Source organism: Electrophorus electricus, chromosome 13 (genome assembly GCF_013358815.1).
Source record: "Electrophorus electricus isolate fEleEle1 chromosome 13, fEleEle1.pri, whole genome shotgun sequence".
In the NCBI taxonomy this organism is placed as follows: Eukaryota; Metazoa; Chordata; class Actinopteri; order Gymnotiformes; family Gymnotidae; genus Electrophorus; species Electrophorus electricus.
In genome coordinates this window covers 7,620,571-7,645,961 of record NC_049547.1, presented here as the reverse complement: position 1 = coordinate 7,645,961, position 25,391 = coordinate 7,620,571, and the positions used below count along the sequence as shown (strand labels likewise).

Sequence of the window (25,391 nt, the reverse complement as noted above, 5' to 3'; positions counted from 1 at the left end):
CTTGTTATCAGTCTACCACACACTGTCTAAATGGTTGAATGCTCTGTTGTCATCACAACCTTCACAAGAATTTTGTTGTTGAAGCCCACTTTACCCTCAGACTTTCTGTGCCATGAAATATTCATTAATTGAGAAACTGGGAGGGTTCCCAGTCATTACAATGAGCAGTTGTTCTATGCAGGCCATAACAGATGGATCAGGTATCATTCTTTGAGTGGTCTTCATCTGGCTCTTTGAATAAGCACCTTGTCGCACACCATATTCTCATACAAGCTTCCACTGAACCTAATTAGTACATACCAGGAAGCTGGGAGATGCATGGTAAACAGCAACCTATTATTTTACTGTTCCCCTCCCTGGTTTATACATGGAAATTTCCGTTTGATAAAATATTTAATTATCCAAAAATTGTTAGGAGGGGAAAAAAACACCTAAATCTTGATTATCTTGTGTGTGAACAGAAGAACTTCTTCTATTCAATGTTTGAATCAAGAGAAATAAATTTAAAGTTTATACAATGGTGGAGAGATTTATACAAGGGTTGATACAAATAGTAAACTGGGAATAAACTCTCCAAGATAATGTGTTAACAAATGGTCATGTTGCTGCTCATGATGAACTGCAACAAATCATTTTCGCAAGTTAGCCATTTGCTTCAACAATACTACAAAACTTTCAGTCAAGGTTCTTTCTCCTCATTTTTGTTCCCTGTAAATGTTTTACAATCCTTTTCCTTTTTTACATTTAACCTTCCATTTGTGTACATGTGTGTATTTGTGTGTGTGTGTGTGTGTGTGTGTTTGTCGGAGACACAAATTTTTTTTTAAATATTACATTGAATGTAACTGCAGTAGCTTGTATGGGAAAAACATTAACAGTTCTACAACCATGCACACGCGAAAGGTTCTGAATGGGTATTAAAAGCGGGGCAAAACGTGTTTAATCTTGTGTTCAAAGAAACTTGTGTTGAAAGACCTAAATTGCTAACCTGAATTGCTAACCTGTTTTGCTGGAGCTCAGGATTGTACAATGAAGCCATCTAGCCACTAAAACCCTGAACACTCTATTTTAGAAACAGTGATGAATGTACTTCTTACTGCACTCCTGATTTTGAGGCACCTACTTATTTTTTGTCCACCATTAACTAATAACATATGCACAAGCACATAATATAATTTTATTATGCATAGGGTATAGAATACATAATACTCCACTTAAAAGGTGTGGGCAATACAGATGAATCTAACACTGCTTTTCCTGGTATCATGAAACCCTTCTCAGGTAGTGCAGCTGGAAGAGCCGCCTCCAGTGATGTCATCAGAAAATCACTAAGGTTTTGAGGGACCTTATTTAAAGGACTTGTGCTACCCTGAGTTTTCAGAAAATCCTGGAATATTACCCACAAAGGAATTACTTGTTTCACTCTATGAAATTTCTGAGACAGGAAACTGAAGGAGACACCTTCCTATATCTTATCTGTAAGCTTGGTTTATTTCTAACTACATTTTTATTTATTGTAATGTTTGTCCATTTTAATATTTATATTTAAACTTTTTTTTCCTCTTTCTGTGGGATTAGTTGAGGTATGCACTGAAAAGGCACTGCTTTTGATGGATTTGTCTGGGAATTAAAATTTTCCTGCAATATCTAATTTCACTGTTGTCTGAAAACCAAATATTAAAATAATGTTTTGAAATCAAATACTAAACTTTAAAACTCATAATTTTGCTCAGTTTACAATAACTGTCACTAATTGGAGTTAACAAATCTACTGAGGCAATATTCTTAGCTATGACTGCTATGGCATGAATATCCTGCTCTGTATCTCTGTAGATGTCTACTTTAACCATGTCAGTGCAGTCTGCAGTTCTTCATGTGTTGGGTAGGCTTGAGGTCTATATATATATATATTCAATTTAAAAGATGTGCAATCATTAGCTCTATCATTTATTAAAATAGTGATAAAGATCACAAATTTTATTTTTGCATATATGTATTTATCTTTACATTTTATTTTTTGATAGGCATTCTGTCTCTGATATGCAGCAGTTTCGGAAATGAATTAAGTGGTTTGTCTCTACATTTCATTATCAGTCATAAAACAGTGAAACAACATTTCCACCCTTCTCCCATATGGAAACTACTAATTTCACTTCAATTTAGATGTTTTCGTATTTTTCATGTACATAAATGTTTATTGAAATTTTATAAATATTTTAATTAAGCCAACATTCAATTTCATAAAATATGCTTGCACTTCATATGCATGAAAACTGTGTAGTTTCAAATGTCAATTTCCTTCTCATTTTGTCAATCATTTTAATGCTTGAGTAATAATGACATTTGTCTCTCAGTTCCAAAACCCATTACCTGTGAGACTCGTGCAGCAGACCTGCCAGACATATCTCAGCTGGTGCTCTGTCCTGCCAACTGCACGCTGTGGAAACTGTCCGTGTTTGGTTCAGGGGTTTATGCCTCAATCTCCAGCATCTGTGGTGCTGGTGTGCATAGGTAAATAAAGTGCAATGTGGATTTATTCATATAAATAAATAGAATGAACAAAAAACAAACACAAAATGACAACATCAGAATAGTGAAAGGTTATTGGGACATTTCTAAGTGACACTGCTTAGCATATCTGTTTTGTTCTGTAAAACCTTGTGCAGTTAGAAGATGGTCCAGAATTTTTACTCTTCATGAATCATTTGTAAATTATTTTGTCTTTCTCAGACACTGCATCCTCAGAGAGAACAATTTTCTAATTTTGCTTCACTGTGCTTTGGTTATTGGGCGGTTAAAAATTACCCAACAAAGACCAGTTAAGTTACATTAAAAAGACTATAGCAACCAGTTGCATTTTGCTTATAATGATCTTGTTGGAAAGGTTATCAGGCAATGAGCTATTCTGACTCTGAATCTAAAATCCTCATCGCTTGTTTTAGCCTTTTTGCATAGCCTAAATGCAAGCAATTTTTATCATTATCTTTTCTACATCACAAATTTTGTATTAAGATTAACAATTAGAATAGTAAAATAAGCAAAATTATATTTCTTAAAATCTGATTAACTAGATATCTCTCTTTTCCAGTGGAATTATAGGAGCTTCCGGGGGGCCTCTGGAGGTTCATAAACTACCAGGCAGGACTAGCTACCTCAGCTCTTACGCACATGGCATACAAGCTCAAGAATTGTCCCGGTGGACTACATCTTTCACTGTGGCCAGTAGGTGGCGATGTGTATTCTCTGCAGTAGGAACACCTGGGATGATATGCACTCTTTACCAGTTGGGTCACGTTGGTTAGGGTGGAAAGTAATATATCAGCTTACTTATAAAAACAAGCTATGCCGTACAAGTAGAATACTGTGTACACACACACACAGTACCAGTTAAAAGTTTGGACCGAGTTACTCTTTAATTTTAATTCCATGATTTATGCAGCAATCAATACATTTTAAAGTATCAAAAGCTCTTCCAAGTAGTCACACTGTGTAAGTCAACATTACACAATTTCAGTATTCTGCCAATAAGCTTCATTAGGCAGACCATCTTTTTCAACATCTTGAAGTGCTTGCTGAAGTGGCATTTAAAAAACTTGTGCGTTATAGACAGACAGACAGACAGACAAACAGACAGACAGACAGACAGACAAAGTGCTATTTTTAGGGAAATGATAGTAATACAGAAAATTACAAGCAGCATGGAGGCTCCCAGTGAATGTTTTGTTCTTTTTTAGGAACAATCAGCTCACCTATGGAAGTATCCAGCCAAACCAGCAGCTCGGCTATCCCACCACCTGGAGCAGGTAAAAGATGGAAATAAGAACATTACTCACACTTTTAGCTTGTTCTGAACACCGGTTTTTCCATTTCAGCAAAGAAAACTGTTAAGAAGAACCTGAAAAAAACTCCAGCAGCAGAAAAGAGAGGTGTGTTTGATTATGGCCTGCCAGTGTAGGGATGGTTATCCATTACCTTTTAGGAGGAGACCAGAGTGAGGACTTTTATCTTGTTGCAGACTGCCAGGTGGATATAGCTCTGATCCTCGACAGCAGTTACCACATAGGGCATCGTCGCTTCAACCTGCAGAAGAACTTTATTGGTAGATTAGCAGCAATGCTAAAGGTTGGACCAGATGGCCCACGTGTGGGAGTGGTGCAAGCCAGGTATACAGCAAGACTTTCTATTTATATGATGATCTGCTATGATTTTCTTCTATGCCAAAAGCAACAGTTTGTCATGTTTACCTTTCCAGTGAGACACCTAGGATTGAATTCTACTTAGGAAACTACAGTATGCCCAAAGATGTGATGTTTGCCCTGAAAGAGACTGCTTACATAGGGGGCAACACCAACACAGGTACACGCCTTCACATCCAACACAGTGTTATACATGACAGTTACCATAATCAGGCCACCTATAACCTGTCTGAACCTTCAACCAAACCCAGCTGATTTCTTTGCATGACTAGAAAAGCAAAGCAAATCTGAGTTCTTATCTTGTGCATAGGCAAGGCAATATTGCATACAGTAAGGAATTTCTTCAATCCTGATTATGGAGTGCGAAGAGGTCATCCACGAATTATTGTAGCCTTTGTTGATGGATGGCCCTCTGACAACCTGGAAGATGCAGCTGTAATGGCTAGAGAATCTGGTGTCAATGTGTTTGTGGTGACTGTGGCCAAGCCTATCCCTGAGGAGATGGCACTGGTTAGAGATCAGGATTTCATGAAGAAGGTAAGTCTCTGAAGTGAGACGAGGTGAATTTAAGGAGTAAGAATACATTGGAGTTGTTCTTATCTTTAGGGTGAAATGGTCACAATATGTGTGTTTTGTTTTTTTTAACATGTGTCTAACAGGCAGTCTGCAAAGACAATGGCTTCTTCACAATGACCATGCCCAGCTGGTTCAGTACAAACAAGTTTGTAAAGCCTCTGGCTCAGAAGGTCTGCTCTGTTGACCAGCTGCTCTGCAGCAAGACATGCTATAACTCAGTTAATCTTGGCTTCCTGATTGATGGTTCCAGCAGTGTTGGTGATACAAATTTCAGACTGGTGCTAAACCTCCTAATGGCTATTGCTCGCAACTTTGACATCTCTGAAATTGGATCACGTGTTGGAGCTGTCCAGTTCACCTATGACCAAAGACTGGAATTTGGGTTTAATGAAAACACAAGAAAAGATGATGCCTTGAGGGCTATCCAGAATATCCCATACATGAGCGGTGGTACAGCCACAGGAGATGCCATCACCTATACTGTGGAGAATCTGTTCCAGCCTCGCACAGTGGGCATAGGCAAGAAATTCCTCATCATCATCACCGACGGCCAGTCCTATGACGATGTCAGAGGGCCAGCAATAGCTGCTCAAAGGGAGGGTAAGTAATTTGTCCTGAACCAATCTTAGGACGTCCACTGGGCCTAGATATACTGAGGAGATAAGACAAGTTAGTCCATCATTACATTTACATTTAGGGCATTTAGCAGACGCTAACGTTAGCAGATCTAACGTTACAATAACATTTCGTGAGAAATTACAGAATTGGCCTCTAAAGCGTATTTACATATTTGCATTTTAGCTAGCTAGCTAGTTCGAGTTTGTAACGGAAAAACAAAAAAGGGCGGTATGTAGGAACGGCGCTTTTGCATGAGTGACCATGCGTTTCCTTTCAAATTTGACCCGTCATTTAACACCGATACAATGTAGCGTCAGATATTTAGTCGCTAACATCAGCCGTAGCTAAACCGATCTAATACAATCTCTCCCTTTGTGTGGATAAGCATAGAAAACAAAGCAATAACTTTGTCTAACCCTTATAGTAATTAAAATAGGGATTAAATTATAAAGTGTTAAAGTGTTAGAACACTACTACCGTAAACAGTCAATATTGACCCATTGCAGGAATTACAGTGTATTCCGTGGGTGTGGCCTGGGCGCCAATGGAGGACCTGAGAGCGATGGCGTCCGAGCCAAAAGACACGCACACTTTCTTCACACGCGAGTTCACGGGCCTTGAGCAGTTGGAGCTACCCATAGTACGGGGTATCTGCAGGGACTTCACTGAGTCCACTTAGAAAGTTCTTGAATTTGGATGGATGGGTACAAGGAAGAAAAGAAAGGGAAGAACATTTGTGAGAAAACGTTTTGATCTTGTTTGGCTATTTTTACACATACTAGAACGAAAATTGTAGTATTTTTTGTTTTTTTTTTCTTCCAAAGCTAGATATATTCTCTCTGTGCAGGGATAGGGCTTTTGTCATATCGTTTGGTTGGTAAAACAGTTTGTATGATTGTATGCTTTAGAGGTGTGCTTGATCCAAAGGGTTTTACAGTTTAATATGAGTATGTATAATGCTATATCAAACTCAAATTCAATGATGTCATTATTTCATTCATTATTTTAGAGATGAATCTCAACGGAACCTTTTTTTCCCCAAAGATTGAGATCCGAAATTAATATAATCAATGTCAAAATCAATATAATCAGTAATATAATCAGTTTCATTATTTTAAAAAAAACCCAAAAAGCTTTATATGATTGGTGGAACTGTCAATTTCATAAAGGTCTGATGCTTCCATCTTCATTGGGGTGCACAACAGTTATTAATGCCAACGGTGGTGTCCAAAACAAAAAGGTTTGACAAAGCAGACGTGTGTTCTTTCACAGGTTGACCTGAACGAATATCTTTCTGCATTCCATAGATTAAAGTTTAGCCAGACTGCAGCATCTCATATGCAAGCTATAACATATTAAGCACTTGTGTCCCTGGGGATCCAAATTACACAAGCACTGTAATACATACACACAGCCTTTTCCTTAGTTATCATTTAATATGTTAACGTCACATTTCATTTTTGGAGATTTTGCAGTCACATTACATGTGTGGATATCTTGAAGATCACATTTGTACTATTAGTAGTAAAGATGGATGATCATACATATATACTTCTTTTTATTTTGCATTTTTTGCTTAAATGATGCCACGTATCACATGTTTCTTTTAGACATCTATATGCATGCTTAAATGCCTTGCAAACTGAGGAGGGAGGGGAGGGGGTGGCAGAGTGATTGTACATTTCTGTTTAATTTATTACTTTCCTCTCAATAAAGGACAAGGTGTTTTTACAAGATGGCCCGTTGTTGGTGATTAGACTGTTAATGGATGCCCATGAATTTCTCTATAAATTTAGAGATGCCTGAGAAACAAACAAACAAAAATGTTAAATCAAATGACAAACGTTTGATGACAAACCGTTTGCTACAATTTTTTTTTAATGTGCGAGTTTTAAAAGGCATTTGCTTCTTTAAAAATGCAAATAGTTTTAATTTAGGAGCACGCGTGAGATGAGATTTTGACTGGAGTAGTCTAGTTACCAATTTACAGAGTATTTGTTAAGTGTGAATGCAAACGTGTTCTGCAATGCATGGAAATGGGAAAATCGGATGCTGTTGTTTTGATAGGGCTTGAGAAGAAAATTTGTCTTCTTGATGAATTGCGCACTATATTGTCCAAATAATTGAATTCAGGTGTTCCAATCACTTCCATGGCCACAGGTGTATAAAACCAAGCACCTAGGCATGCAGACTGCTTCAACAAACATTTGTGAAAGAATGGGTCTCTAAGGAGCTCAGTGAATTCCAGCGTGGTACCGTGATAGGATGCCACCTGTGCAACATGTCCAGTCGTGAAATTTCCTCACTACTAAATATTCCACAGTCAACTGTCAGTGGTATTACAACAAAGTGGAAGTGATTCAGAATGACAGCAACTAGGCCATGTAAAATGACAGCACAGGGCCAGTGGATGCTGAGGCGTATAGTGTGCAGAGGTCACCAACTTTCTGCAGAGTCAAACTTCATGTAGCCTTCAAATTAGCTCAAGAACAATGCATAGAGAGCTTCATGGGATGGGTTTCCATGGCTGAGCAGCTGCATCCAAGCCTTATGTCACCAAGTGCAATGCAAAGTGTCGGATGCAATGGTGTAAAGCATGCTGCCACTGGACTCAAGCAGTGGAGACGTGTTCTCTGGAGTGATGAATCATGCTTCTCTGTCTGGCAAGCCGATGGACGAGTCTGGGTTTGGCGGTTGCCAGGAGAATGGTACTTGTCTGATTGCATTGTGCCAAGTGTAAGGTTTGGTGGAGGGTAGATTATGGTGTGGAGTTTTTTTCAGGAATTAGGCTTGGCCCCTTAATTCCAGTGTAAAAAACTGTTGATGCTTGAGAATGAGATTTTCGACAATTTCATGCTCCCAACTTTGTGGTAACAGTTTGGGAATGGCCCCTTCCTGTTCCAACATGACTGCGCACCAGTGCACAAAGCAAGGTCCATAAAGACATGGATGAGCAAGTTTGGTGTGGAAGATCTTGACTGGCCTGCACAGAGTCCTGACCTCAACCTGATAGAACACCTTTGGGATGAATTAGAGCGGAGACTGTGAGCCAGGCCTTCTCGTCCAACATCAATGTCTGACCTCACAAATGCGCTTCTGGAAGAATGGTCAAATATTCCCATAAACACACTTTATATATATATATATATATAAAAACACACACCCACGCCTCAGTTTCAGTCTGGTTTAGTGCTGGATTTGGCAAGAAATCCTCCATGCATTGTGACAAGTCTTGATGGCAGTGGCTTCTATCTCCAGTTTAGACCATGATGACTGGCAGAGCATGTTGATAGCCTGCATCTTGTTCTTCCTATTCAGCTTATTTCTCACGACTTGCCTCACTCTTTGTAGGTACATTTCCTTTCTAGCTTCCTTTCCTCTCCTCGTAACCATCCGACCACACTTATCCAGTCCAAATGACATTCAAGTGTTGTTGCTGTATATCCTGGTGAGACAGATCAGCAAGGTGATGTCTCTTTCACTTCTGGCATACAGCTTGATGGCATCCACGTAGACCAGAGATGGCTGATGGTTGCTCCATTCTGTGGCTGGTATGTGAGCGGGTTCAGGCCTATGCAGAACAGAATGTGTGTTTGTGTGGTACATATAACAGAATTTTCAAAACAAAAACACCTAAATGCTAAGACCACTAAATGTATAGGAAATGTCAGTGTCAAATAAAAATATTCAATTCTAATTGTTGTTCTCTAGGTGAATGTTGGTTTGCTGTATTAATGTAATTTGATTTGGCTTTCAGTACAGTCCAATTAAATCAGCCGTCTCTCTGCATTGGGAATGAAGAATTATCAAGTTGGTGCTAGCAAATTCCACATTGTCAAACTGATTTTATTGTTATGGCTGGTTGGTGATAACTAACCACTAAATACACAGGTCATAAATTAGCAAGACATGGGCCAGATTGCATATACAGGTACACCATTTAATATTTATTATAGACATTTTATATACATTACTTTTCAACAGTTGTATTTTGCTATGTGGTACAATCTTTAAAATTTGCTAATCCATAGTCTGTAAATCAAAAATGTTACAAAACGCATCAAAACTGATCAGAACTTTTTTCTTTTTTCTTGGGAAGACTAGAAAAAATACTTTATTGTATTAATCATGCATTACACAAAGAATGTCTAGTTACATCATAAATTGTAGGTTTGAAATAAAATGGTTTTACAGGATAAAATGTAGGGACAGAATAACAACTTCAAATAGTGATTTACCAAATGGAAGCTATCCAGATCCCTTAACTTACAAACTTATTAACTTATAAAAATGCCATAAAGGGAAAAGCAAAATTGAAACAAACAAACAAAAAAATCTCCCCATGCTTGAAAGCATAATTTTGCAAAATCTTAAGGTAAAAGTAAACGTTATTTTCAACCTCAGATTGGACTCCATCTGAAGAGCAAAAACAATTTTTTTAATTACTTGCATGTTCTTCATGAGCCCAATTTTACAATTGTCCTTGGGCTACACATACTTTATAAAAAGAAGCTAATACTACCCCAAAACAGTCAAATAAATAAGCCAATAGCATTCAGTTGCCTAACCTGTGATAAATAACTCAGTTACAGTAAGATGTACAAAACCATCACATAGTGATAGGATGCTGAATTTTTGATACCTAAAGAGCTCTCATGGTGAAATGTACTGTGCTTCTATCATTTACTCTTTCCATCTGATAAATCAAGGTTACAGCGACATCAGACAGTAGCTTTCGTAAGGGCAGGACTCATTAAGGGCCTCCAGTGATGTAGGACCACTCAGAAAAGGACAGAGTAGGTAGAGATGCACCCCCCCACCCCCCTTAAATTTAAAAATGTCTTCAGCTCTGCTACGACAGTCTTTATTTATATAAAAAGGATTATAAAAACTATACTTTTTTTACACAAAAATCATTAAGCTAATGCTGTGGTATGAATATGACTGATTGAACAGTTTTTAACGCTACATTAATGAGAGGAGGGTGATTTATGAGAGCAGGAATCAGTTTATGGCTTAGTGTGGCAGGACGGGCTAGTTCGTCTGGTGCAGTGTGACCACGCTGTAGTCATTGATGATCTACTAACAAACAAGCACTCCATGGTCACTGAAACATCCTTAAAGTACACATTGTGAGCTTCTTTCAAACCCAATCAAAAGAAGAAAAACTCTGGGATAACGCCAGCTCTGGCTTACAGTAAAGTACGATAATTGTTTTTCTTTTCTATTTTGAGGTTTGGAGGAAAAAAAGTTTAAAACTAACTGTACTCTCTACCCAGGCCACGCTAAACCACCAACAGTCCTTTGCTGGGCACCTAGGATTGATACGTGTGCCCTGGATGGCAAGGATGCTGACAGAGTTTATTTCAGTGTAGCATCGAAAAATCCTACTCATTACAGAAGGTGAAGCAGTCAGATCTTTGTCTTGATGTCTGATCGGGAGGGTGAGTTCACTCAGGCTCTGGCGAAGGGGAAGGGACAGTCTATACAAACACTTTAGCCAGGGCATCGGCCCCAGCGCTCCCTATAAATGCCTTAGACGGGTGGAAGGCAACATCATATATGGACTCATCTGACTTCTTCCGGTGAGCAGTAACTTCCTGTACACAAGTTTTGCTGTCCAGGTTCCAAAGCCGAATGGAGCAGTCATGACCTGTGCAAAACGGTCATAAGAATAAATGCCTCTCACTGTTTCTAGAGGTCTCACTCAAATACACTGTCTTCCACTAGGCAAGAACATTTTGCCTTACATCTAGAAAGAGCTTATAGTTTGTACTTATGTGAACTGAGCTACTGTTAAACGTGTATAAGACTTTAGCAGCACTTACTTCCTGACATCAGGTAAATGCCGTTAGGATCCACTGCCAGACTGGTGACAGCATCTAAGTGAGCCACCATCGCATGGATAACTTTACCTACATCACACAAGAAAAGCCAGCTCACAAAAGTCAGAAATGCTTCTTTTTGTCATAGACAACAAAAATAATGAAAACAGCAGATTTCTCTTTTATATATATATATATATATATATATATATATATATATTCTAATCAAAACTGTACAATGTACACATTCATATCAGGGTAGTCAATCCAAAACAACATGACAGACAATTCGACTTGCACATCTTTAACAATGACAGAAGATTCAAACTAGAAAAAGGCTTAGGCTGGACCTACCTGATGTATTGTCGAAGAATTTAATGTGTCTATCTTCATGAGCTGTGATTGTGATTGGCAATGTTGGGTGACTCACTACTTTATTAATATGATTCCCAGCAGGAAGAGCTGTAAGAAATCAGAGTATCTAGCTTCTTTAGCACCACTTACAACAGCAACCCTCTGGTATGGATTGCTGATTGTTTTTTAAAACCATAATAATCTGCCAACCCCCCCCCGACGCCCCCCCCCCCCCCCCAAAAGTAACATGACTCAGCAAACTGGAGTACTGGGGCCATTTTAAAATCAATATAGGGCTGCAGCAATAGTTTATAGAGTATTCTATCACTTATCGATTAATCAGATAAGAAATACTATCACTTATCGATTAATCAGATAAGAAATACTTTTGCTTTGGGCAATAGTAAATATACAAAATAGATCAGTAACAATAGTAAATTTACAAAAGAGAACATAAGACAGGTCTCTTAAAATGAATAATTGGTATGTATTTTTTAAAAATCAACATTTTTATTGCTTAAACTGCATACAGTAGCTGTCAAAACTTAATTTAATACATTTAAGTGCCATATTACCTTGTGGGTTTTAAATAAAAATAATTCTTAAATGCAAAAACGAATATACAAAAAAAAAAAAAATTCCCATGATATTTTTTCATGTGACCTTTTTATTTTTCACGTTTTTAAAAAATATACAGAGCAACTGATTGTGAACAGTTTCTTTAAAAATATTTAGATTAAGTTGGTGTAGCTATGCTAAGTGAGTGTTGATATGAATGGCAAACAGAATAGTTTGGTTTACACACATGAAACATATAAACCAGGTAAAAACCTTTCCCTAACCTTTACAGTGCACTCAGTGGGCCTCAACATTTTTATGAAAAAAGAAAGAATTTTTGAAAACAGTAGTACAAAAAGCTGATTCCCCAGTATATTTGTTCATTCATTAATTCAAAATATAATTGTATGTAATGTAACATAAGCCAATCAATTTACTATGCCTACTGCACAGATCCAAAAATGCCAATAAACATGACGAGAAACCGGTACAATTCAATGCTCACATAGTTAGTGGACTTGCTACTCTGCCAGCTAACCTTACATAATAAAGAAGAGGCATAACTGCATGGCCTCTTGAGTCATGCAGGACCTGCTGTGTGAACCTCTCTTGTCCCAGGCATGATGGTATGAACTGTAGAGACTCTGGCTAGGCTTCATGGAGGAATCATTTCAGTCCTAACTACATGGCCAAAAACATTTTGAGGATGGGAAAGGTGGACTTACTGTTCTCCCTCTGTGCTGATAACTCCACAACAGACTGAGAGGTTTCCAGGTCATAGATGACGGTATTGCCAGTGTTGTAGGAGGCCACCATGTAGGCTGGATCGCAACCGTTAAAATCTACAGAGGTGGGAATGCCATGCTCTGCAAGACAGGAAAGCACAAAGAAGGCCTCCAGCTTATTTGGAGTGGTCAGATACTTTTAATGATACCAGCCTAGAAAATTATACACTTACAATATCCTTTCATTGCTGATGGATTTTGTTTTCATTAAAAAAATTCTAAACACACACGCACGGACACACGCGCACGCTCACCTCTCTCCGCATTAAATGTGCAAAGGCAAGGTGACTTCTCCTTTGGGTTCCACAACTTGATGGTTCCATCAGCAGAACAGGACAACAAGCGGTTTTTGATTCCGCTATAGGCTAGCCCCCAAACCGCATCAGTGTGCCCAAGAAATGAGCCAGCCAAAACACTGGGATCTGAGCAAAATATGATCAATATCAGAAAAGCAGCTGAGGAACAATGACTGGAGCCATTTTCAATAACCAAAACCTACCACTGTGACATGGCACTATACCTATGCTGTTGCTTGCATACAGAAGCATACTGTGACTGACCAGCATTAACATAGGAACCACAAGCACGCTGTTTAAGACATCTTAAATATAATGAGGCAAGTGAGGCGAGTCTCAGAGTGAATATAATGTAATGAGGCAAGTGAGGCGAGTGGTCCTCACCATATGTGTCATATGGGTCTACATTAGAGCCAGGGATATTCCACCACTGTATTGTTGAGTCAATGCCACCACTAAAACACTGCTCTCCACTTGCAGTTACAGCCAATGAGAGCACAGGTCCACTGTGGAAAGTCATGAAAGAGAGGCACATATCACCCAACATATCACCCAATTTTTGCATAATGCTTTTTTTGCCCCCAAACCAATAAACCACTTACGTGTGCCCTCTGAATGTGTATATGGGCTCCACATCAAAAGAGGCACTTCTACAAAGAAAACAGGGGAAAAAATAATATTTACTTCTATCAGTTAATCAGGGACAAATGTCTGAAATCTACAACTGTCCATGAATTCATAGGAATCATGCACATTTAATCATCAACATCCACTCCAGTCTACTCTTTTGAATCTTTTTAATCTAATGAGACCACTTGCTTTTTGGCAGGAACTGTCTTCTGGAGGTTCCACAGCTTCAGAGTATGGTCCTCTGAGACAGTGACCAGCACTGGTTCTACAGGATGGAAGGCCAAGGCACGCACTCCATCAAAGTGGCTGCGTAATGTGTACTTTGGATTCCATGTCTTCCTGAACACATCTTTATTGGCCTGAAGCTAAAAATAGACAGGCACAGAAAGAGGGGTACATTCAAACAACTACAAAATGAAACCTGGAAAAAGACAGCTCAAGTGGCTCTATATCCCCGGTACACTGGAGTAGCATCACCCTCAGAAGACACACACACACACACACACACACACACACACACAAATAATAGAAACTCTTTTTTTATTGCTGCTATTGTTAGTCATTTTTGTTGCCCAATAGGAAAGATAAGAAATATCCATGGCTAAAGCATTTCAGTAGCTATACTGCTTATTTGGACTGCTCTAAACCCCAAAGGAGACTTTTTTTCTAGAGCTGGTTGTGTAAGATATACAAAGTGGAGTAATTATATTCAGTTCCAGACCCGCTCTGTATGGTTTTATACTTTCACTTCTCTGCTACACTAGATAATTAGCTGGTAAAGTGAACCAGAATTTGAGCAATGACATCAACTTGGCAGGAGGAGAAAGCCACACAATCAATACTGAACTTTTTATACTCATGAAGAGACTTTCTCTGAACTAAACGTAGCAGAGGGCCCTGCGTGAAGAGCCGCTGTGCCCACATAATTTCAAAAGGCGTCATGGGGGCGGGCCATGCTAGGCCACTTACATCATAGCTGTAGTCAGCCTCATCATTGGACACAGTCAGGTCAGCAAGGTCCCCCAAGCCCAACACACTTTCCAGCACATCATCCGAGCCCATGATAAAAGACTTGCCCCCACCGGACGTAAATGGCAGTGGTTCGGCTAAGCACAGGAGAGAAAAGATTAATGAGCATGGTGCCACATGTCAGGAAGAGCAGCTCTGGTAAACAGGTTAGGCCTTCCCTAGTCTTCAAAATAAGTCAAATAGTGGAGGCAATGGAGGGAAAGTCTGTGCAGCGGTGGTGACTTGGGGCAAGCAAAGCACGGGTATGCTGTAGAACGTGTAGTCAGCAACAGATGCAGCTATCCAGCAGGATTCACCTGCTGGATTCATGTGAGAACAGCACAAGGCTCAAGGCTGAGAATGGAGACGCAGGGGTCTGGTGCACTCACCCCACTCCGTGCCATCTCCTGAGCTCCGAGCCTCGCCAGCACCCTCACCGTCCTCCGCGTTCACCAGGAAATCAAACTCCTTTAATGCTTCTTCCGTGTCTGGGTCATCTGGAAGGTCTGATGCCAATCCCTCATTTCCCACCTGATGGGACCAGGTTATAACAATGACAGACAATTTTACTGGCATACTTTTAGTAATATCAAGACTATTGAGTCTTATTATTTAGATATAGGCAAATGGTATGGGCAAACCCACTTCTACTGAATTTAGCTGTTGCTGGTTTTAAATCTCTGTGAAAATCTTACACAGCTCAGAAGCTCGTGTAGGAATTACAGCCAGTTAAAAATCAATGTTGAAACAGCATATCAAAGGTGCATTTTATGAATTACCTAGTATTAACAATTACTTCTTAATTTCCATTTTTCCCTAATTACTGGCTGTAAATAGCTATGGGAAAAAGTATATTTACATGATTATACTGTTGAGGCAATATAGAATATCTGATAATAATAATTTAAAAAAAAAAAAACACTCAAAAAACCCCCAAACAAACAAACAAACCCCCCCCAGAAATGTCTTCATATTTTTGTACCGAGCTGACTAGATCAGTTGTGTACTGCACATCACCATCATATCCAAACATCTTGCTCATATAGAATAATCAGTTATTCAAGACATTTCCTCACTTCTCTTACCTTAATTTTATGTTTCTTCATTCTTTGCTTATTAGTCCTATTTGAGACGTCTTCCGTTATGTCGCCTTCCTCATCCTCCTCTTCATCACTGTCATCAGCATTTTCTAAGAAATTAAATGTCTCCAGAACATCTCCTGGATTCCTATAAGTCAAACAAAAAGTTTAAAAACACACACAAACAAAACCAAAGCAAACCCAAAACATGTATGCTGTTATTTGTAATAACAAGCCAAATGTGTGTGAATTGCTCATTGTTGCTTTTTGCACCTTTTCAGATCTTGTCCCTTCCTCTTGGCTGGAGATTCTCCTCCGTTGAGGATCTGATCCAGGTTCTTGGTTTCCACTGAACCATTCTGCTCTGAGCCAGACAGCCCCAGTAAGGACCGCACCCTCTGTGACCGCACGTCCAATATCGTATCCGTGTAACCTACTTCCTGAAGATATCTGACAAATACATAAATGTTAAGAGATAAATTATTAAAGTGTGCCAGTCAAATGTACTGTGCCTAGGACTCTTTTCAGTAGCTTCATTCTAGTGTAAAGAACATCAATTTTAAATGGTTCTTCTACTTACCTTAACCTGTATTTTGTAGCAAAAAGCAGATATTCAGGGGTTAAAGGGTAGTCTTTACAGTGCTCATTATTGTGTTTAATGTAACCAGCCTATCACAGACCTGCTCTAACTGGCTGTTAGTTTACTAAATGTAACTATTCTGAAACTGCAAAATGTGCACACCAATTACACCACTCAGCAAGAATGGTAGGAGAGAACTTACTGTCTAAGTAGTTGTCTGCCTTGTTTCCAGGTTAACTGACTGTTCTGTACAGCAGGCAAGTCTGTGTCTTTGGTATCTTCTGGAACGAAGATGATCATCATTATAGCTCATATCATATCAGGCATAATTTTCTTAAATGGCTTGTGTGTGTCATGAATGCACAAACCTGATTCAAAGCTGGGCATTTTAACTTCACCTTGATTTAGTTCTGTGCCATATTTTAATTTATGGTACTTTGCTCTGAAATGTAAAAAATGCAATTTAGTTTCCATAATTATTATTCGAATATTTTATATTGCTAAAAATGTTTTTTGTTTTTTTTTTTACTAAAAAAGTAGATAATACAGATACAGATGATATTTAGAAATGAAAACACAAAAGTATAACACTTGACAGAATTATAAAATAATAAAATCACAGACCTTTCTTGCTTTAATGCATATTCTAACATTTTTATTCTTCTAACCAGGTCGTTCTTTAAATTTTCTTGACCCTTTCTCTCGCCTTGGAGGAATGCTATTCGAGCCTGCAAGACAAAAATAGAGGATATGAATACATGCAACAGAAAGTGTTAACTGAACAACCATGGTCCTCATCATTTTCCCCAAGCTGCTAAAATACAAATCTTGTTATAAAATTCCATCAGTTCCTTCAGGCTTTCATAACTGTAATGTCCACTGAAACTCAATTAACTGTATCTTGATGTCCAGCAGAAACAAAACACTTAACAGAACGTAATATGAAAGAATGCAAAGTATTTACAAAGAACTGAGCATCTTTACATATAATTCACATTAGCCAAAAAAAAAGAAAGCCTGTGAGAAAAGAAACAAAAAAAACCCAAAAAAGCTGAAGTGTAGAGACATGAAGTCAAGCCCAAGTGTAAAATAAAGGTAAAATAAAAAGAAGGGAAAAAAATGAACTGGCTTTGCGATTGGCTACATATTTTAAGATTTCTTTATACCTGTCTTTTTTTTTTTATTGTGTTTTAGGGACTTTGAGTAGTGCATCATTTTATGGTATTGTATTACCACTCTGTAAAATGAATAGGCAGAGCTCAGTAGTTCCTAACTTTTATGTTTCCGTAAGTTCTTAAAGGGTAAGCGACACATGGCAGAGAGGGTTGGCTGTGACCCAGAGGACTATAGCCCTCCCACAGAGCTCAACACTATTGAGAGAGAGCAGCTGTGCAACTCGAACCCTCTTAAAGGCTAGTGGGTGTGAGGCAGGGCTATTTAGAGACAACCACTCTACAATTTCCCTTCTGAAAATATGGCTTCTGTGTGCTGATGGCAACCAAGTCTAGCAGATAAACTTGGGAGACATACCTCATGTAGCCACCAGAGAGATGCAAAAGCCTGTTGTCATAATGCTACACTGTTTCCAATTCTTCACATCGCCATTTATATTTATTTATATATATATATATATATATATATATATATATATATACACATACATACATACATATATATATAAAAACATGCACACTTGTGACTTTTGCTTGTGAGGCCATATGGATGTAAATGTCTCCGACTCAACAGGGAAAGAGATATTGATTTGAGTAAATTGTGAAATAGTTTAAGCATAGGTTGCTTAAATTTCTAGTATCAAACTGGCCAGCACAGGAAATTACACAGTGAATGTGTAAAAGATTTAAGGAGGGGAAGCAGATTGACAGATTTCAGACTGGATTCACCATATTACAACTACACTTATGGCTAGGCTTCATTATAATGTACATTATAAGTACTTAATGTAGGGTATTCTTTTTTTGCACTGATGTTGACTGCTCTTTTGTTAACTAACAAACTCTAGTACTTCTTGTTTATCGCACTGATTGTTGTCTGAGATAGAGATGTATTTTGCACTTCCAGGCAAACATTGCAAGGCTACAACATGTGCACGGTCCCTATGGTTCATTGCAGGCACTGGTCATTAAAAGAGTGAAAGCAAAATCCTTTTCTCCTCTTCCCCAGAATAGCTGTGTGATATTTGTCTCTTTATACTGTAATCAGATTATCAGTCTTTCAATTTATGTTTGTGATAAATTTCATGAAGAAAGACAAATTAATAAAATATATTCATTAGACCGAACACACACGTACGTGCACACTCGCACAGATAGAAATTTAGGTTTTTTTTATTTTTCAGAGACAGCATTTTATGAAACATGGCTTTATATTAAAGCCATACACTATTTTTCACTATTTAAATTTGTAGAAAAAAATCATATATTGAAATGTACAGAATATATGCAAGATAGGTACATGTGATATCCTAGAGTAATAGGGAAAAAAAGCACCTGAAGCAGCAATTTAGCATGATGAGCCCTAATAGGTTTTTAAGAGGCACATCCTACTGGATTTACTTACTTACTGTGCTAAATAAACAAAGAAATAGAATATGCATAAATAAGCTCTGGACTAATTAACTGTCAGAATTTTAGTCTACTAAAGCTACTTAGAGGGGTCAGGGAGGAAAATTCAGGTAAATGTTTAAGCAATCCAATGGTTATATGTAACACAAAGTAAAAGGAAAAAAACAATTTACATTTTTCATTTATATATTTTTTTAAAATCTGCACAATTAGAGATTTATTTTTTTTAAACCCTTTAAACATTTTATGTTTATTTTTATAGACTATATTTAAAGATCACAGATAACTGGCTACTTGAACCTAGAAGAGAAACACATCGTCATATTCCCCTGCTCTTGTGGAGAATCAAACTGTGTATGTGTATGAAAATACATATACATGTATGAAAATTAAATACTGCTTAAATATTAGAATGTTCTCATATTACAGCAATTTCACTGAGAATTGTCTGGGAGCATTTTCTGTTTAATTGGTACTCCAAATATTTATATAATTATTCAAGGAAGACATCAGCAGCTGTGTATTTCAACCTATCTTTGTGCAACTTTGTTGATCGCTTGTTCATTCAGCTGTAATACTCCTTGTTGAAGAAAGTACAATTAGTTGATGGCACAAATATTATGGCATAAAGAACACAGAATTATGCTTTTTGGTAACTAATGCAAGAATACAAGCTATACCAAATACCCAATGTCTTTCCATTTAGGACATTAGTATATTAGGACATATCACTTCAGGGAATTCAGTTAAATACTATGTTTAGGAAGACAACCTTAGAGAGAGGTAATACGTCAGGGTGGGTGAGAGTAGCTCTTTAGTCCTTTGACAGGAATGAATTTACAGAAACAGCTGTCTGCGCTTGTCTTTTGCCTGTGTACAGCTTGACACACCGCCACCAACTCTATTCAAGACAACACTGTCACTATGACCTCAGAAATTAATGAAAATAGTACAAATTTTTAATAATAACAAAATGGTTTAAATGTGCACTCTAGTAAAAGCCAACTCAGGCATGTCTAGCAGATAAAAGTTCTCAAGAACATCTGATGACCTGGTTGTGATGTTGCGATTTACCCCAAAGATTTGGAGCACTCTCATTTGCATGAAGCCATTTCATTGAGCCATGGACTTTATGGTCAGCCCAGGGGAATCATGGTGAGGTCACTGCCCAAATCTGGAGTCTTACAAAGGAGCATGCTTCAGAACAGGAGGCAAGAATAGCCCTGCCCATTGCCTGACACATTCCTTTATAGAGCTCTCAGATAATTGGAGTACATGGAGTAAGAACTGGCCTGATAACACAGGACTTAGGAAGACTCGATATAAACTGTGAATGACACTGCTTTATAAGCGTAGTGGTCTAAGTCCTGGGACAGAAGACAAAATATAATGAAAAGTGATGAATAAGCTCCTGAACTCATGGAAAAGTGAATCTATTCACTGTGTAAAGCTATCTAGTTAAAAAAAACACCTTGTTATTGAACTAGGAACATGTCATTTTGCAAAATTCTCTCCTAAGAGTAGGGGAGTCATTCACAAATCAGCCTGATAATACGCTAATAAACAAACATACTGAACTTGAGTCAACCATGTAGGAACATGCTGATGAAGCAGAGTGTCCAGTTTTCCATTACGAAGGTTCAGCATTGCCTTCACAAGACAGCCAGGCTCTGCTAGGCAGCTAAGATTTCTGACCTGTCTTAAAAGCCTCCTGATTAACAACAATAGGAAACAAATTACAAAATTATTACATTTCATTCACTTATTTATTCACTGTGATGTATATTCTTTCATGTAAATCTTGTATTTTTAATATAGCCTATAGCTAGAAAACAAAGGCTTGAAAACCACTGCTTTTTATGGTACTAACTGCTCTGCACTATATGAACTTAAGCACTAAAGTACTGATAAAATGGACCAAGCACTATAATTAGGGTAAGCATATTTTAAATACAAGTTTTAGGACCTGCTGACTTGAATATCAAGTATGACAAAGCTAGGTTAAAATTGTTCTATTCTTCAGGAACAGAATAAACATCACAAAAAACAAACAAACAAAAAAAAAACCAAACAAAAACCAGTGTGTATTCTGTGTTACAATAAAAATTTTCTGTGCAGATATTAATCACACTGGTCTTCTCTCACTCATTGTCCCTCTGCACCTCAAATCGTCCTTCAACTGCATTGTTTTCAAGTGGATTTTAGTGCTAACAACAACAACAACAACAACAACAACAATAATACATGAGATTTATATAGCACTTATGAAGACCCTAAAGAAACTTACAATTATATACACACACACACACACACACACACACAACAACACTATCAGCCACTCCACCTGGAATACTGGTTTGGAACATTTGAAAGTTTGAACATGTGAGCTTCTAAAAAAAAAACTCCTGGAAGCAATAAGACAAGACATACTTTTTGAATAGTAAAGTAATAATTAATTATTCCTTTTTAAATGTGCTGTCACATGCAGCCTTTTCTGTTGTTCTTGAGGATGACCCCAATCAACATTCCTTAACCAACAGTATACCTAACATGCCAGCAGATTTTAAGTCTTCTTCTTTCATTTAAAGTTATTAACAAATACACTGTGTACTCAAAACATGGGCTTGGTTTTAATATAAAGTCTGCTATATTCTTTAAAGCACATTCTGCTCAAAAATTATTATCATTTAACAACAATCATTCCCAGTACCAGTCCTGGGAATCCCATGCTTGGCACTTTTTTTTTTTTTTTCCCCTTAATCAAATACACCTCATTTTACTTGTTGTCCATTACTACGCCCTTCATGTAGTCATGCAAGCCAGTAAAGGGAAAAAACAAAAATGTTCGCAGGATCCCCAGAACGTTTCTAGAAGATGCTGCAAATCAGGCACATTCAAGCCCTAAACCAGGGGTGTCCAATTCCGGTCATAGGACCACTGCCCTGCTCTAAAACACTTACTAAGCATGGTAATTCACTGAAAAGTTGAATCCAGACTGTTTTAGCAGGGAAATTGCTGAACTCCGGCACCTACTGGGGTGCACTGGGCACTACTAGACTAACAAAAAAACAAACAAACAAAACGGTGACCAGTTGAGACAAAAAGCTACTGACTTCATTGTGGCATCAATCAAATGTTTACAAAAAGAACATTTTAAAACTATTTGAGAGATTACATGGTGTAATTGCTTATTTACAAGGTATAACAATGAAGGTCAAAACAACTGTCCCTAGCTATGTAACCTTGGAACCTAAAATTTCTCTGAATCTTACATTACAAAACTTGATTGACTGCTGGCAAGCTATTGATTCTATATACTACCAACCTAGCCTCCATTATGAAATCTTAGGAGAACCTGGGAACTCTACTACAACACACAAGAATCTACTAGAGAACTCATTTGATTTTAATAAATTATCATGCAAAAGCTTGGTTGAGTAAATTGCAGATCTGGAGCTGGGTGTAATCAGTGAACACAAGGACAAACCAAACACAAATATACACATACATATACATATATACACACACACACACACACACACACACACACACACACACATATATATATATATATATACATACACACAGATACATATACACACATACATACATACATACATACATACATACACACACACACATACATACATACACACATTAATACATACATACACACACACATACATACATACACACATTAATACATACATACACACACACATACATACATACACACATTAATACATATATATACACACACACACACATACATACACACATTAATACATATATATACACACACACATACATACACACACACACATTAATACATATATATATACACACACACACATACATACATACATACATTAATACATATATATACACACACACACATACATACATACATACATTAATACATATATATACACACACACACATACATACATACACACATTAATACATATATATATATATATATATATACACACACACATACATACACACATTAATACATATATACACACACACATACATACACACATTAATACATATATACACACACACATACATACACACATTAATACATATATACACACACACATACATACATACACACATTAATACATATATACACACACACACACATACATACACACATTAATACATATATATACACACACACACATACATACACACATTAATACATATATATACACACACACACACATACATACATACATACACACATTAATACATATATATACACACACACATACATACATACACACATTAATACATATATATACACACACACACACATACATACATACACACATTAATACATATATATACACACACACACATACATACATACACACATTAATACATATATATACACACACACACATACATACATACACACATTAATACATATATATACACACACACACATACATACACACATTAATACATATATATATACACACACACACATACACACATTAATACATATATATATACACACACACACATACATACACACATTAATACATATATATACACACACATACATACATACACACATTAATACATATATATACAGACACACATACATACACACATTAATACATATATATACAGACACACATACATACATACATTAATACATATATATACACACACATACATACATACACACATTAATACATATATATACAGACACACATACATACATACACACATTAATACATATATATACACACACACATACATACATACATTAATACATATATATACACACACACATACATACATACACACATTAATACATATATATACACACACACACATACATACATACACACATTAATACATATATACACACACATACATACATACACACATTAATACATATATACACACACACATACATACACACATTAATACATATATACACACACATACATACATACACACATTAATACATATATATACACACACACACATACATACATACACACACACACACACATACATACACACATTAATACATATATATACACACACACACATACATACATACACACATTAATACATATATATACACACACACACACACACATACATACATACACACATTAATACATATATACACAGACACACATACATACATACACACATTAATACATATATACACACACACACATACATACATACACACACACACACATACATACATACACACATTAATACATATATATACACACACACACATACATACATACACACATTAATACATATATATATACACACACACACACACATACATACACACATTAATACATATATATACACACACATACATACATACACACATTAATACATATATATACAGACACACATACATACATACACACATTAATACATATATATACACACACACATACATACATACATTAATACATATATATACACACACACATACATACATACACACATTAATACATATATATACACACACACACATACATACATACACACATTAATACATATATACACACACATACATACATACACACATTAATACATATATACACACACACATACATACACACATTAATACATATATACACACACATACATACATACACACATTAATACATATATATACACACACACACATACATACATACACACACACACACATACATACACACATTAATACATATATATACACACACACACATACATACATACACACATTAATACATATATATACACACACACACACACACATACATACATACACACATTAATACATATATACACAGACACACATACATACATACACACATTAATACATATATACACACACACACATACATACATACACACACACACACATACATACATACACACATTAATACATATATATACACACACACACATACATACATACACACATTAATACATATATATATACACACACACACACACATACATACACACATTAATACATATATATACACACACACACATACATACATACACACATTAATACATATATATACACACACACACATAGATACATACACACACACATACATATATATACACACACACATACATACATACACACATTAATACATACATACATATATATACACACACACATACATACATACACACATTCATATATATACACACACACACATACATACACACATTAATACATATATATACACACACACACATACATACATACACACATTAATACATATATATACACACACACATACAT

The 25,391-nt window shown here is 36.8% G+C and overlaps 2 protein-coding genes and 1 long non-coding RNA gene across 4 annotated transcripts in view; 1 reads left to right on the top strand and 2 right to left on the bottom strand.

Moving 5' to 3' along the window:
• Positions 1-789: 789 nt before the first annotated feature.
• Positions 790-7,128, top strand: coch (coagulation factor C homolog, cochlin (Limulus polyphemus)). Its single transcript, XM_027000306.2, has 12 exons — positions 790-1,478; positions 1,834-1,882; positions 2,025-2,069; positions 2,355-2,511; positions 3,089-3,222; positions 3,735-3,803; positions 3,873-3,926; positions 4,016-4,163; positions 4,253-4,356; positions 4,507-4,733; positions 4,856-5,372; positions 5,897-7,128. Exons 2-12 carry the CDS (start codon positions 1,834-1,836, stop codon positions 6,067-6,069), a joined length of 1,677 nt encoding a protein of 558 aa, XP_026856107.1. The 5' UTR covers positions 790-1,478; the 3' UTR covers positions 6,070-7,128.
• LOC118242311 lies at positions 3,530-4,064 on the bottom strand. The gene is made up of 3 exons (XR_004776758.1): positions 3,973-4,064; positions 3,750-3,794; positions 3,530-3,592 (listed from the first exon to the last, which is right to left on the bottom strand). It is a non-coding gene; the product is annotated as an uncharacterized LOC118242311 (long non-coding RNA).
• Positions 7,129-9,309: 2,181 nt separating the features above from the next.
• The window catches only part of strn3 (striatin, calmodulin binding protein 3), a 22,491-nt gene continuing 6,409 nt past the window's right edge, over positions 9,310-25,391 (bottom strand). The window contains exons 2-16 of one of the 2 annotated variants that reach the window (XM_027000343.2): positions 17,130-17,233; positions 16,874-16,947; positions 16,708-16,786; positions 16,199-16,375; positions 15,932-16,073; positions 15,236-15,377; positions 14,808-14,944; positions 14,028-14,203; positions 13,811-13,858; positions 13,593-13,714; positions 13,167-13,334; positions 12,853-12,993; positions 11,570-11,677; positions 11,219-11,305; positions 9,310-11,043 (exon numbers count right to left, since the gene is read on the bottom strand). In XM_027000343.2, coding sequence (XP_026856144.1) covers positions 10,874-11,043; positions 11,219-11,305; positions 11,570-11,677; positions 12,853-12,993; positions 13,167-13,334; positions 13,593-13,714; positions 13,811-13,858; positions 14,028-14,203; positions 14,808-14,944; positions 15,236-15,377; positions 15,932-16,073; positions 16,199-16,375; positions 16,708-16,786; positions 16,874-16,947; positions 17,130-17,233 — 1,875 coding nt within the window. In that variant the 3' untranslated portion in view covers positions 9,310-10,873. The remainder of the gene's footprint in view (positions 11,044-11,218; positions 11,306-11,569; positions 11,678-12,852; positions 12,994-13,166; positions 13,335-13,592; positions 13,715-13,810; positions 13,859-14,027; positions 14,204-14,807; positions 14,945-15,235; positions 15,378-15,931; positions 16,074-16,198; positions 16,376-16,707; positions 16,787-16,873; positions 16,948-17,129; positions 17,234-25,391) is intronic. The other variant, XM_027000344.2, reaches the window with a different exon arrangement.

What these genes read in the sequence shown, in the direction of transcription:
- coch (XM_027000306.2), top strand. Translation starts at nt 1,834, where the DNA reads ATGTCTACTTTAACCATGTCAGTGCAGTCTGCAGTTCTTCATGTGTTG. An exon ending in TCCAGCAGCAGAAAAGAGAG is followed by an intron (nt 3,927 to 4,015) that starts GTGTGTTTGATT and finishes ATCTTGTTGCAG; the next exon opens with ACTGCCAGGTGGATATAGCT. An exon ending in AATAGCTGCTCAAAGGGAGG is followed by an intron (nt 5,373 to 5,896) that starts GTAAGTAATTTG and finishes GACCCATTGCAG; the next exon opens with GAATTACAGTGTATTCCGTG.